Raw genomic sequence first — 12,095 nt, 5'->3', positions numbered from 1 at the left:
ATATTGAAAAGGTACTGATTACTTTATTAAACTTTTTCTTACCGTAAATTTACACCCAGTCTTTGTTTTGCCGATACATTCACGAAAATTGGAGTATTTTGTGATTCTTTCTTCTATCCCCTTCAGTATATATTCAAATGCTGTCGGTCTCATTCTGGTATATACTGATACTCGAAAAACCTTTCCGGGTTGTCCCACAAATCTTGATTTTATTTTGGTTGAATAAAGGTTGTATTAATTTTTTATTGTATAATTGCCTTTCGAGTGCATGCTGGTGGAGGATTTTGGTATTTCGGGATTATTATTTTATTTAAGAAATTTCTTTTATGTTTATTTCTTGTTTTTTTAATAGTATTTTGTACAGCGAATAAAAGGATCGTCACACATGGTAGCAGAGCAAAACAAAAAAATTAAAATAACAAAAATAAAACCTCAAATAAAATATTAACAAATAATTAACACTTCGAACAGGTTCGTACGGGCTCTCTACATATCGCACTCTTATAAGGGATTAGTCTCTGTCTCTCTCTCTCTGTCTGTCTGTCTCTCTCTCTCTCTCTCTCTCTCTCTCTCTCTCTCTCTCTCTCTCTCTTTCTCTCTCGTTAACATTAGCCCTTACCGGGCCGGATCAATAATCGGCAAATTTTATTGAAACTCCGATTGAGTTCAATTAATTTCATTTTTCATTTTAAGTTAGTTTCTCAGTATTATTTTAATAAAATTCGTTGTTAATTTGAACAAAAGGAAAGCCGAATTTGATGAGTTAGATTTCCAGATTAACGAATTGGAATTGGAAAAAGACCCCTCGTACATGCCGAAATTTAACGAGACCCTGCACGAACTGGTCGCAAACATTGAGACAGTCGCCACTAAACTTGAGACTGCCATGAAACCATCGGCATAACTTTCTTATGAAGTTCCCACCATACCGAGAAGTTCTATTAGGCTTCAGAAGATCAATCTTCCTCATTTCGGAGGAAATTTCGGAGATTGGCCAGTTTTTTTACTAACTTTTTAAATCTCTCGTGCACGATAATAGTAACCTGGTTCAATACTTGGTCTCTAAATTGACACACTCTGCCTTAAATACCTGTAAACATTTAGCACCGGTCGCGTCCAATTACCAGATTATGTGGGACTTACTGGTCAAACGTTACAACGATCCTCGGGCGTTAACAGATTCCTATTTGGAAAGGATTGGTTACAATCCTGGACCAATTCTGTGCCCCAATCGCAGCGGTCAAAAGACTGGATTGTCCAGACCTGAGCGGCGCAATTTTCTTACAATTGGGGTTTGAAATTATTAGACCCTATGTCCCGTCTTTCGTTTGAGGTGGCAGTCCGCGAATGAGCTGTGCCTACTTATGAGGATTTCGTGGATTTTATTGAAAAAAAAGTCAAAACAGTCTCTTTAGGCTAGGGCTACACTGGCGGGATTTCACGCAGCTTTTTTTCACGCTAGCGTGAGCTCCCGCAGAGTGGGCCACACCAGCAAATTTTCACGCGCGTGAAATCCAGCTTGAACCTGGCCACACACGCTGGTTTTCAGTCCATCGTGTACCTTTGAGGTGAGCGCTTCTTAAAATGAATGAAATTACGTTAAATAAAAATGCCATTGTCGCACTTTGTGCAGCGCTGACACAATTATTCAAGCATGTTGCTTACTCCATAATTTTGTAAGACGGCATGACGGGTATAATTTTGACGACACATTGTCATGCTCCTTGGAAAGCATCCCCTCACTTGGTACAAGAGGAAGTAATAATGGTAAAACCGTACGAGATAGTTTTATGAATTACTTTTGTTCTGCTGAAGGGTCACTACCCTGGCAAAATAATTACGTCAACATCCCAGAATAAGGGCGCGTTGTAACATAACTTTCGATTGGTTACTTAACGGTTATACTTATTTCAAATTATTCAAATAAATAGTTTATAAACAGTACTTACCAATATTTGTTTTGCTGCTTTCATCCAGTTCTTCCCACTTTTCTTCACTCACTACTGCTTTGGAAACAGCTATCCAGCAATCCCGCTTCAACTCCCGATTTTTATAGTCTCGTAACCTAATGTCATAAAGACAAGGAAATTTTTGGACCTCCATTAATATCACTTCACTGTCCAGCTCCATGACAAAATAGTGACGAGGTGTAATGAACAGTGGGAAATGTTCACGAACGCCGCCGCTTCTTTTCACGCACGTGTGGCCACCCGAGACTGCGTGAAAATATGGAACCAGTCCTATCTTTCGGCGGCTGACCTTGAAGACGCGCCCCAACCCCACCCTTCGAGCGCTGAAACGCAGCGTGAAATCCCGCCAGTGTGGCCCTAGCCTTAGTCGCCCGACCGCCCAGAGAAAATCAGGTTCGATTGGCTCATAAACCCCACGCGTTTCTCGTTCAGGCGAGTCAGAAAGAGGATTGTTTATTTTGTAAAAAAGGTTCCCATAAATTGATCAATTGTAAATTTTTCCTCAAGCTTTCCCCCTGGAATCGGTATCGTTTCGTCAAACAAAAAGCCAATTGCTTAAGGTGTTTTTCTACTCAACATATTTTGGCTGGGTGTGAAGAGGAGAGTTCATATGTGAAGTGTCATCAAGCCCATAGCCTGTTACATTTTGGATTTTCAAAATCCCGCGTTCAGGCGAAGAATGGCAAAAAGGTTGAGGTAACACCTAGAAGCCCAGGTAAGGGTTGTCCATGGTCCTTTCTCAACCCGATCGTCTTAAGGATGATTCACGCTATACCGTGTCGGGGCCGAGCCGAGGCACGGAGAGTACACGGTCAAAGAATATTGACATTATTTTATATGCACCCATTCACGTTGTACCGAGCAGCGCCCGAGCCAGGCACGTGCTTGGAACGTGCCTCGGTGAGAAAAGGGGCTGAACATTTCTCCCCGTGCCCGGGACGGTTGTCTACCCCAGTTTTATTGCGTCTTCCTCAGTGAAACGTTAAAAATGGATGACGAAATTCTTATTGAAAGTGTGCGGAAGTACAGTTGCATTTACGATATGTCGCATCCAAAGTATTTGGATGCCAACCACAAAGCCACCATATGGAAGAAAATATCAGAAGATTTGCAACAGAATGGTAAGTAAAGATAATTTTTATTTCACGAACAATAGACAAAACATTCACTGCGACAAAACTGTTATTTATTTATTATTTATATTTATTTACATTTTCGTCTCTTACGGATGATGCACTATTCATAACATTTACAAAAATTTTCAACCGGTGCAGTATAATAGCTTATTGACACGAAGAAATTAGATTCATACCTAGTAATCATAGACTATTTAAGGTTCAACTCCATGAGCAGCTGTAGTCGCCAAATAATTTTTAAAGAGCTCTCTCACTGCAAAAGCATCTTCGGCTGGTCTCCCTGGTTGACTGCGCAATGGCTCAAAACATGGTTGTGGTTGTGAGTTTTGTGTCCCGTCATTATAACTGTGTGGTAAATGTACACTGTCACTACGTTCACGTAAAAAATTGTGTAGCACGCAAGTGGCTAAAATAACGTAATCCACATTCTCTGGTGCCATTTTTATTCTTCTGCAATAAATTCTAAATCGTTGTGTTAAAATGCCAAACGCATTTTCCACCAATCGCCGAGCTAATGACAATTTATTGTTGAAACTTGTTTTTCCTGTATCTTCAGCTGATTGACGCCCTGGGTACGGCCGTAGTAAGTAAGTTTTTAAGGGGAATGCTTCATCAGCAACAATTACGTACGGTGCAACGGTCGTTGTGTTAGGTAAATACTTCCCGCTGGGTATGTTTAGTGTACCATTTTCTAAGCGTTTTCCAAGAGAAGAGCGAGCAAAAATACCACCATCACTGTTTCTTCCGTAAGAACCAACGTCGACTGTAATGAATTTATATCGCGCATCCACTAACGCTAATAAGACAATGGAATGAGTATGTTTGTAGTTGAAATAAAGTGACTCGCTATTTGCGGGAGCCTCAATAGTAAAATGTTTGCCATCTAACGCGCCGATACAGTTGGGGAAATTCCATAATGCTTCGAAATCTCTTGCAACGGCTTTCCATGATTCTTCTGTTGGTTGTGGCATTACTTCATTCATAAGTTCGGTGACTATAGTTCGACACGTACTGTTTACGATTTGGCATACCGTTGAATGACCCAACCGGTAACTGTATGAAATACTTTTGAAAGAATCTCCAGTCGCCAAAAATCTGGAACACAACAAAAAACATGTACCACTAGTAACATTATAATGAATTTGAACTTGGTAATTAAATTAGTTTATATATTGTTACTTTACAAAACTACAGTAGATTTAACAACTTTAAACATTTATTACTTCTATAGTAACATTCATTGTGTATAATTTGTGTTGTTACTTATTTACGTATAATTCTGTTTAGATAATTTTTCTATTTTTTTACAGATCAAAATTGCAAAAAACGGTGGGCAAATATAAGGGATCAATTCAAAAGAAATTTGAAAAAGCGCAACACCAAAAGTGGTCAAAGCCCTAACCTCATCAAAAAATATAAATATGAAGATGTTCTGGAATTTTTGCTGCCGCACATTAAGGAGCGTAACACAATTTCCAATATTGAAGATGACAACGAATCGGGAAATACAAACAACCAAGCGGAGATAAATGAAGAAAATGATGCCAATGACAGTATGGAACTTCCAGGCAGTTCTTCACAAAATGTGCAGCCAAACGACGTACCATTGGAACCACAACCTTCCACACCTCTTCCGTTGTCACAACCACTTGATGGTTGCCCATCATCTCTATCACGACCAGTATCAACTTCAAGACCTACTCGAAAACATCATCAAGTCCGCTACACTCGCAGAATGTCACAAGCACCACTGCAATATCCAACGGAAAGTGCATCGAATACCTTAATGAGATATATTATTGAAAAAAAAGAAAAGTCTCAAACTGACGCTCACCCTATTGACGCATTTTTCCAAGGTTTAATACCGACAATAAAAACGTTTTCTCCATACTACCAGCATTTAGCAAAAGGAAGAATTTTTTCAATAGTGCAGGATCTAGAGTACGCACAAATGCAGACATCCCCAGCAGATGAATCATCCACCAGTTCCACATCAACTGCTCCACCAATCCACCCGAATCCAAACTGGACTACAACACCCGACGCACATCCAAATCACTCGCCTGCTCTACCACAACAACCAGCAAAAAATGAGATGAGCACTTTTTTTTCTCAGTTCAATGAACATGACTATTAAAGCATTATTAAGACTATAGAATATTTGTACACGTTTCAAATACATGTGAAATTTGTAAGTATGTTACTTTTGTTTTAAATACATATTTTAAGTCGGTAATTATTATTTATTCTTATCTATTCTGATCCGGTTGTCTATATTATTATTGACTTACCTGAGACACACTGCTAGTCGCTCAGATGGCGAAATGGGCTCCTGAAAGAATGTCTTCTGTTTCGTGAGGCCACTTTTCACTTTTAGAAGTAAAACGTTGAAACACTCCCAGGACATTCGAAAATAGCCAAAGAATTTACTTTCGTCATCTAACAACTCTTTGTATAGTGTGGCAAATTCTCCTTCCAACTTTCGCTTTCGCCAAGTAGGATGCACGCCCCATCTCCTCTTTGCTGTGTGAAGTCGATCAACATGGTTTTCCCTTTCTTCTTCATCAAGTGCAACGGCAATTGCTGCTAGTTCAAGTTCTGAAAATTGCATTTTGCTTGTTACCCACTCACCAACACTCAGCCACGGTTCGCACGGAACTACTACGGAACAGCATGCATAAAGGCTCGGACTCCACTCGGACGCTATGGCTCGGTTGAGACCCGGGCTCGGCCCCGACACGGTATAGCGTGAATCATCCTTTACCCTCCTGTTTCCCCACTTACCTCCTTCGCCGATGGAAGCTTCAACCTGAGATGAGTGGGAAACGCTTGTTGCCAATTTAATTTATATATATTTGATAATTATTATTGAAATCGCCCCCGAGAACATCGAAAAATACCGTCCACTCAAGCCAGAACGTTTGGGCCACAGAAGCCGGGCCGGATTTGGGCCGATTTTTTGCCTTTTATTATTTGGAGTAAGAACTATTTATTTTATTTTACTTTATTTCAGAAGCACGTTTATTTCATTTCGTTGTTCAAAAACAAAATTAATTTTAGTTTCCTCAGTTTGAATAGCTTGAATTCAGCTCGAAAATTCTTGCTTGCAGATTTCAAGTCGAGACAGGAATTCTGCACAACAAAATTTCTAAGGGGGTTGCTATCTGGAAAATTTAAAGAGTCACCACTAAAATTATTTATTTTAACTTTAGTCGTTTCGGAAGATTTAAAGCTACGGAAAGCGAGACCTTTGGAGAGATCGAGAGCAAGTGGAGCTGTTGTTGTGCAGTTCCAAGACTAGGGATGATCGCGTTGAGTGTAGAAACGGCTTTAGTCAGACGACTCGTGACCTTTCTGCACTCAACTACTGTCTGCTTCTCTCCGTCATGTGCTGGTTTGCCGCGCTTTCGGTTTGTTTACCTACCTATATTTTGCGTTCAAAGAACAAAAATAACACTTCTCATTCTCCTCACTCTAGTTTTTGCTTCAGTATTCTGTGATATCTTGTCCAGTGAGTTAGTTCCTCAATGTTCCTTTATTCATTGTGATCGGTCCTAAAACATGGATGCAAGTAACAGTGATTTAGTCACACGCGGTACGAGAAGAATACGGCGTGAAGGAAATTACCAACGAAACAAAATTCGTAATTCAAAAGTCCATGGAGTGGAGTATATCAACTGGTCTGGGAAACAAGTAGCAAGACGTGAAACAGGACCAAACTGCAGGTATGTAAAGGTCATTTAATTATTATTTTTGTAATATTGTGAAGTTATGCTAATATCTATCTATCTATATGCAAAACGATTAAAAGTGATCAGTGAAGTTAAAATTTACTTTTTTTCCAGCAGCAGATCGAGAAAGCGGACAAAAATCATCACGCCCAAGAAAGGAAGTTCCGAAGGCAAGAAGCTGCAATTTCAGGTATTTTGTTCTGGTTATGGGAAAAACAATAAATGTTTGCAAAAAGCTTTTACGAGCTTGTACGGAATTTCTGAAAAACGTGTTCGTCGATTGTGTTTGCTCTTGGTAGAAGTCAAAGTACCAAAAGATTCTCGCGGTCAACGATATAAACAAACACAATGCCATCATCTGTTTGTGAGAATATTCATGCCCATATCGATTCACAGTGAAACATTCGCACTACTCGGGGAAATTTATGGCGTATCTAGACGCTCGCCTGGACGTAAAAAAACTTGTTTTGCTATTTTAAAGAAAAATTTCCAAATACACCTGTAAAATATGAGTTCTATTTAAGATATTTCAACGAAAATTTCAATCTTAGATTTGGTAGGCCACAAATCGACACCTGTATTACTTGCGAAAAACTAGGCATTAAACTCAAGCCTACTTCACAACTTTGCGATGCTGCGAAAAGAAGTGTGTCTGTTGAACTTATTGTTAATTAAAGACCCAAAATCTTTAGAAAGGTTTAAAATTTGTTACCGATCAGTGGATAAAACGGTGGATCAATTCGAAGACTATGATCTCAGAATAAATGAATTAGAATTGGAACTCAATCCAGAGTATGTACCCAAATTTAATGAAACCATAAAAGAGATGGTTGAATACATCGAAGTGGTTGCTGCTAAATATTGTAAGGCAGTTAAAGTATCTTTTGGCCGGGAAATCGCGAAACCGACATCCCCGACTACTGAGAACAAAGGAGTTCGCCTTCCCAAAATTGAGTTGCCAAAATTTGGTGGGAAACCAGACGATTGGCCGGTTTTCTACGAATTTTTTTAAACTCTTATTGTAGATAACAATTCGCTGACAGATTTGGAAAAGGTCCAGCATCTCGTGTTGAAATTGCATTCAATGTGTGTAAAGGGTTGAAACCCACTGGAGCCAATTTTGCCTTGATTTGGAAGGCGTGTGATCGTTATAGTGACGATAGATGTTTGGCAGATAATTATTTGGAGCAATTTTTGGATTCCGTGCATTGAAGTTGGAATCGCATCAGGGTTTGGAATCTGTTTTGGATCAGTTTTGTTGCTATAAAACAATTGAACATTGGAGATATTGCGGAGTATGTTTTTCTTAATCGAGGGCTTGCCATTTTAGACCCGATTTCTAGACGGTCCTTTGAGGAGGCTCATCGGGGCAAACGGTTCCAACTTTTCAGGACTTAGTCCATTTTCTTCAACACCAAATCAAAACTTTGCTTGTGAAAGGAGACACAGTTTCAACATTTTCAGCTCGACCCTCTTCTTTCAAACGTAGTGCTCGTCCAACCCACGCCTTCTTCACGAAGCCAGTCGACCACAAGACAGCCAAATTTTGTGATTTTTGTAAAAATGAGGGATCATCCCTTAAATAATTGTTATCAATTTAAAAGGTTGTCACCATGGGACCGCTTTCGAATTATAAAAAAGAAATGTTTGTTTATGAGATGTTTTTCGTCGAATCACCACTCGTCTTCATGTACGAATCCCAGTAGATATGATCAACGTGATTCGCCCCACCATCCCTTACTCCATTTTACATTCTCAGCAAACGATAAACAGGCTAATGAACATTCGCAGAAAGCGGGAGGGCCGGTCAGTTTATGTTCGTTGCGACAAACGAGGTCTCGGAGTCCCGAAACTTCGACCGTGCTTTTGGCGACGGCAATGGTTCACGTTTTTAATTTCCAGGTAAAGATTCATCAACTTCGTTTCATGCTTGATTCTGGGAGTCAGTCGAATTTTTTGACCTTGAACGTATGTCGCCGTTTGAATTTACCCTTAGAAAAGGTGGATTCTCTAGTTGTCGGATCGGAGGAGCGTCCAATTCTGTGTTGGGAAAAACTAAATTAGCCTTTTCTTCTCGGTTTGATTCGAAGATATCTTTCATAATTGATCCTTTGATCGTTGAAAGGATTGTGGATCGAGTACAGTCCATCAAGCCAGAACAGTCATACTTTAAGTAATAAAGTTTCATACTAACCGTAAAGTTACAGCTAGGCGTTCAGCAGGCATGATTGAATGCAAATTATAGTTTATGCCTTAGCTAATAGATTATGCTTATTCGCGCTATAAAGGGAACTGATTCTACGAAGGTATATATCTCTACTCACTCTTATCCTTATGTGAATAAATAGTATGGAACAACGAAAGGAGATGGATGCTTTACTTGAAAGATTAGGATATAAACCACTGATGAAAAATGTCATTGAAACTGCATCACAATCGGTTTATGGAGCAAAATAAGCTACAGCGCTTCTCTCGTATTAAATATATATATAAAGTAATACACTCCTCCTCATTTCAGGAAGGTTCATCAGAGCAATGTCAGACGTCGAATCACGAGGAAGAAGGAGCAATGAACATGGAAGAAGAATTCATCCATTCACAAAAACGGATGCTTTCAAAACCTATACCTTCAACAGTTCCGAAGAAGAAACCGATGAAAAAGAAGACAGTCAGTTGCTTACCAATCATCGAATGTATAATTACACTAATTCAAACTCAAATAATACGGAAATGCGAATTACCGCAATTAATGAGAAAAATTTCGATGAAAGTATATTGCATGAAAAAGCCTTATCCCCAGATATGGGAGAACTGTTTGCCAATTGTATCACCACTATTATCGACAACAACAAACTTGACAGAGGATACGATAGATTCTACGATGAACTCTATATTAGACAAAGATTTTTACACGACGTGTGGTACCCTCGAGGATATCGAAATTATAGAGACATGTGTACGTACGTGTATCAACGATTGTCTAAACTCAACAGATCAGACGGATTCCTCTACGTCTTTAAACACAACTTCAGAACACCGCATATTCACTGCATCCACGACTGCGCCTACAGCAACTCATCGTGCCGATGTCCAGTTATATCAGACATCAGCAGACTTTTCGGCAAAAGACGAAAAAACCACGGAAATATATCAGACGAATCGTCCAACGAGGACATACCTCTCACACAGCCCGCTATATCCAAAATATCCAACATTATTCAACGCTGGAAGGACGGGAGAGGATGTTGTTCTCGATCGGAGGCATATCCTGGAACACACCTGATCCAAATAAGAATAATGCCATATGCCGCTGCCAAGAAACTGGAACGCAATCGGAGATATACACCAACGACTTAGTTGATCCTTTTTGCGACGTTGCCCTGAGTTACCCATCGCTTTTCCTCTTATATCTCGTCGACGGCTCGGTCGATTTTCATAAGAGGCGAATTTTTTTTATTAATTTTCCATCTAATTCGGTTCAAAAAGGACGTAAAAACGTTAGAAGTAAAAAAATCAACCGAGCCGTCCACCAGATGTAAGAGGAAAAGCGGTGGGTAACTTATTCCCACCACCAGCCCTTTCCTTTTTTCTTTGAATGTAATGAAATACCATCCGTCGGCATAAATCATTGTTGTTTAGTGTTTCGTTGGTTATACTTCGTCAACATGGCTTACCGTTGTAGAATGGAGTTTTTAAATAGTTTAAAATCCATCGCCACAAAGAAGAAAACAACAAATATTAATAAAAACAGGTTAGTAGATTTTCATTATTCTATTAATTATTGTAATCTAGTTATGTTTAAAATAAATAAACATTTACATACTTAACTATTTTCAAATATTTATAGCTTAAATTCAAAATTAACTGTACTGGAGTCAAAATTTCTAACCACAGATAAAAGTATTTGTGTACTAGTTTTCATTTAATATGCATCGTTTAGTTTTACATCGCCGCAGGATGAAGTTACACCTAAAACTGAAGTTGATAGTGTCAACAAAGTGGACCATATAAAAAAACTTGAAGCTAGTGCAAGCAATGAGGAGTATCCAAAATCCTGTGAAGCTCTACCAGATTTTTCGGAGTCAGACACGGACAGTAACGATCATAAGGTATTAACTTTTACAGAATGCTATTATAACACAATTGCATTTCGTGTCATTTAATTGCTTAATGTTTTAAGCGGTTGAGATAGTAATTTTTTGCGCATTAATTTATATAGATAAATCTAATGAAAAACGTATATCAAAAGGATTAAATTCACTAGTTTCGTGGTCCGCTTGACCAATTAATATTTTACAATTCATTAAGGTTTTTAGTTGAGATATAAAAGTCAATGGCACGAGCGGGATTCGGACCACTTGAGCTGGGAGGTAGAGCAGCAGCGTATCTAGCCGAAGATCATGGGTTCGAATCCGCTCGTGCCATTGACTTTTTTTATATCAACTAAAAACGTTAATTAATTGTAATATATTAAAAGGTTTGATTTTTGATTTAAATGTATTTATTTTTCTTTCATTATTGATCAGCAGGTAAAGGAGAGAAATGGCGCACCCATGTTTCTCGAAAATTGACAAAATCTCACTCAACACCAATCTTTATATAATAAAATGAATATTATTAGAAGGTTTTTGTAATTTGTAACTTACCCAGGGTGTAGCGAGCTTTCAAATTCAAGGCCAAACTTTTATAAAGGTTTTAATACTGGACCGGAATTTTTGTTGGCTTAGATTCAACACATTAAACAATTCTTTCTATATCAACTAAGCTGTTAAGGCCATTAATGATAATCCACAAAGGGAGGTTACGGATGTAGGAATTCATTAATTATAACAAAATTACCATATAATATACACAATTCAGAAATTATATATTAACATAGGTTGTAGGTATTTAAACTTTCGTAGGAAAAATTTGAAACAGGATGTTTGTACCATTTTCGAAAATCTTGTTTAATAGTAAACAAATGCAATAGTTTAGGTGATGACGTGGCTCTTATTACAGTAAAGTAAAAGCAACGGTGCCGAATCCAGCGGCCCTGCATTCGAACCCAACATGATTACAATTTTTTTTCAAAAACACCGACACCCCGAGGGTTGATATGATCTACGTTGTGAATCCTCGTAAAAAAGTAATTAATCTCTGTTTTCCTTTGTTTTTGAAATACTTCACAAAATCTTTTCAGTGTTTTTATATGAATGTAACTAATAATCAAATGCCCTAATTGTTCCATTTTAATTGGGTTTTGCGAATAATTTCAT

The 12,095-nt window shown here is 38.5% G+C and overlaps 2 protein-coding genes across 2 annotated transcripts; one reads left to right on the top strand and one right to left on the bottom strand.

Moving 5' to 3' along the window:
* Window positions 1–706: 706 nt before the first annotated feature.
* LOC106673007 (protein ALP1-like) lies at window positions 707–6,085 on the bottom strand. Its single transcript, XM_014404892.2, has 2 exons — window positions 5,398–6,085; window positions 707–4,201 (listed from the first exon to the last, which is right to left on the bottom strand). The coding sequence occupies exons 1-2, from the start codon at window positions 5,715–5,717 to the stop codon at window positions 3,301–3,303; spliced, it is 1,221 nt and encodes a 406-aa protein (XP_014260378.1). The 5' UTR covers window positions 5,718–6,085; the 3' UTR covers window positions 707–3,300.
* Window positions 6,086–6,094: 9 nt separating this feature from the next.
* On the top strand, window positions 6,095–11,111 carry LOC112127869. The gene is made up of 2 exons (XM_024229349.1): window positions 6,095–7,027; window positions 9,356–11,111. Exons 1-2 carry the CDS (start codon window positions 6,878–6,880, stop codon window positions 10,118–10,120), a joined length of 915 nt encoding a protein of 304 aa, XP_024085117.1. The 5' UTR covers window positions 6,095–6,877; the 3' UTR covers window positions 10,121–11,111.
* The last annotated feature ends 984 nt before the right edge of the window (window positions 11,112–12,095 follow it).

Source organism: Cimex lectularius, unplaced genomic scaffold (genome assembly GCF_000648675.2).
Source record: "Cimex lectularius strain Harlan isolate CLEC.00 unplaced genomic scaffold, Clec_2.1 scaffold355, whole genome shotgun sequence".
Taxonomy (NCBI): domain Eukaryota; kingdom Metazoa; phylum Arthropoda; class Insecta; order Hemiptera; family Cimicidae; genus Cimex; species Cimex lectularius.
This window is presented reverse-complemented; position numbering and strand designations above follow the sequence as displayed.

What these genes read in the sequence shown, in the direction of transcription:
- LOC112127869 (XM_024229349.1), top strand. Translation starts at nt 6,878, where the DNA reads ATGCTAATATCTATCTATCTATATGCAAAACGATTAAAAGTGATCAGT. An exon ending in GCAAGAAGCTGCAATTTCAG is followed by an intron (nt 7,028 to 9,355) that starts GTATTTTGTTCT and finishes TCCTCATTTCAG; the next exon opens with GAAGGTTCATCAGAGCAATG.
- LOC106673007 (XM_014404892.2), bottom strand. Translation starts at nt 5,717, where the DNA reads ATGCAATTTTCAGAACTTGAACTAGCAGCAATTGCCGTTGCACTTGAT. An exon ending in CGACTAGCAGTGTGTCTCAG is followed by an intron (nt 4,202 to 5,397) that starts GTAAGTCAATAA and finishes GTTGTGTTCCAG; the next exon opens with ATTTTTGGCGACTGGAGATT.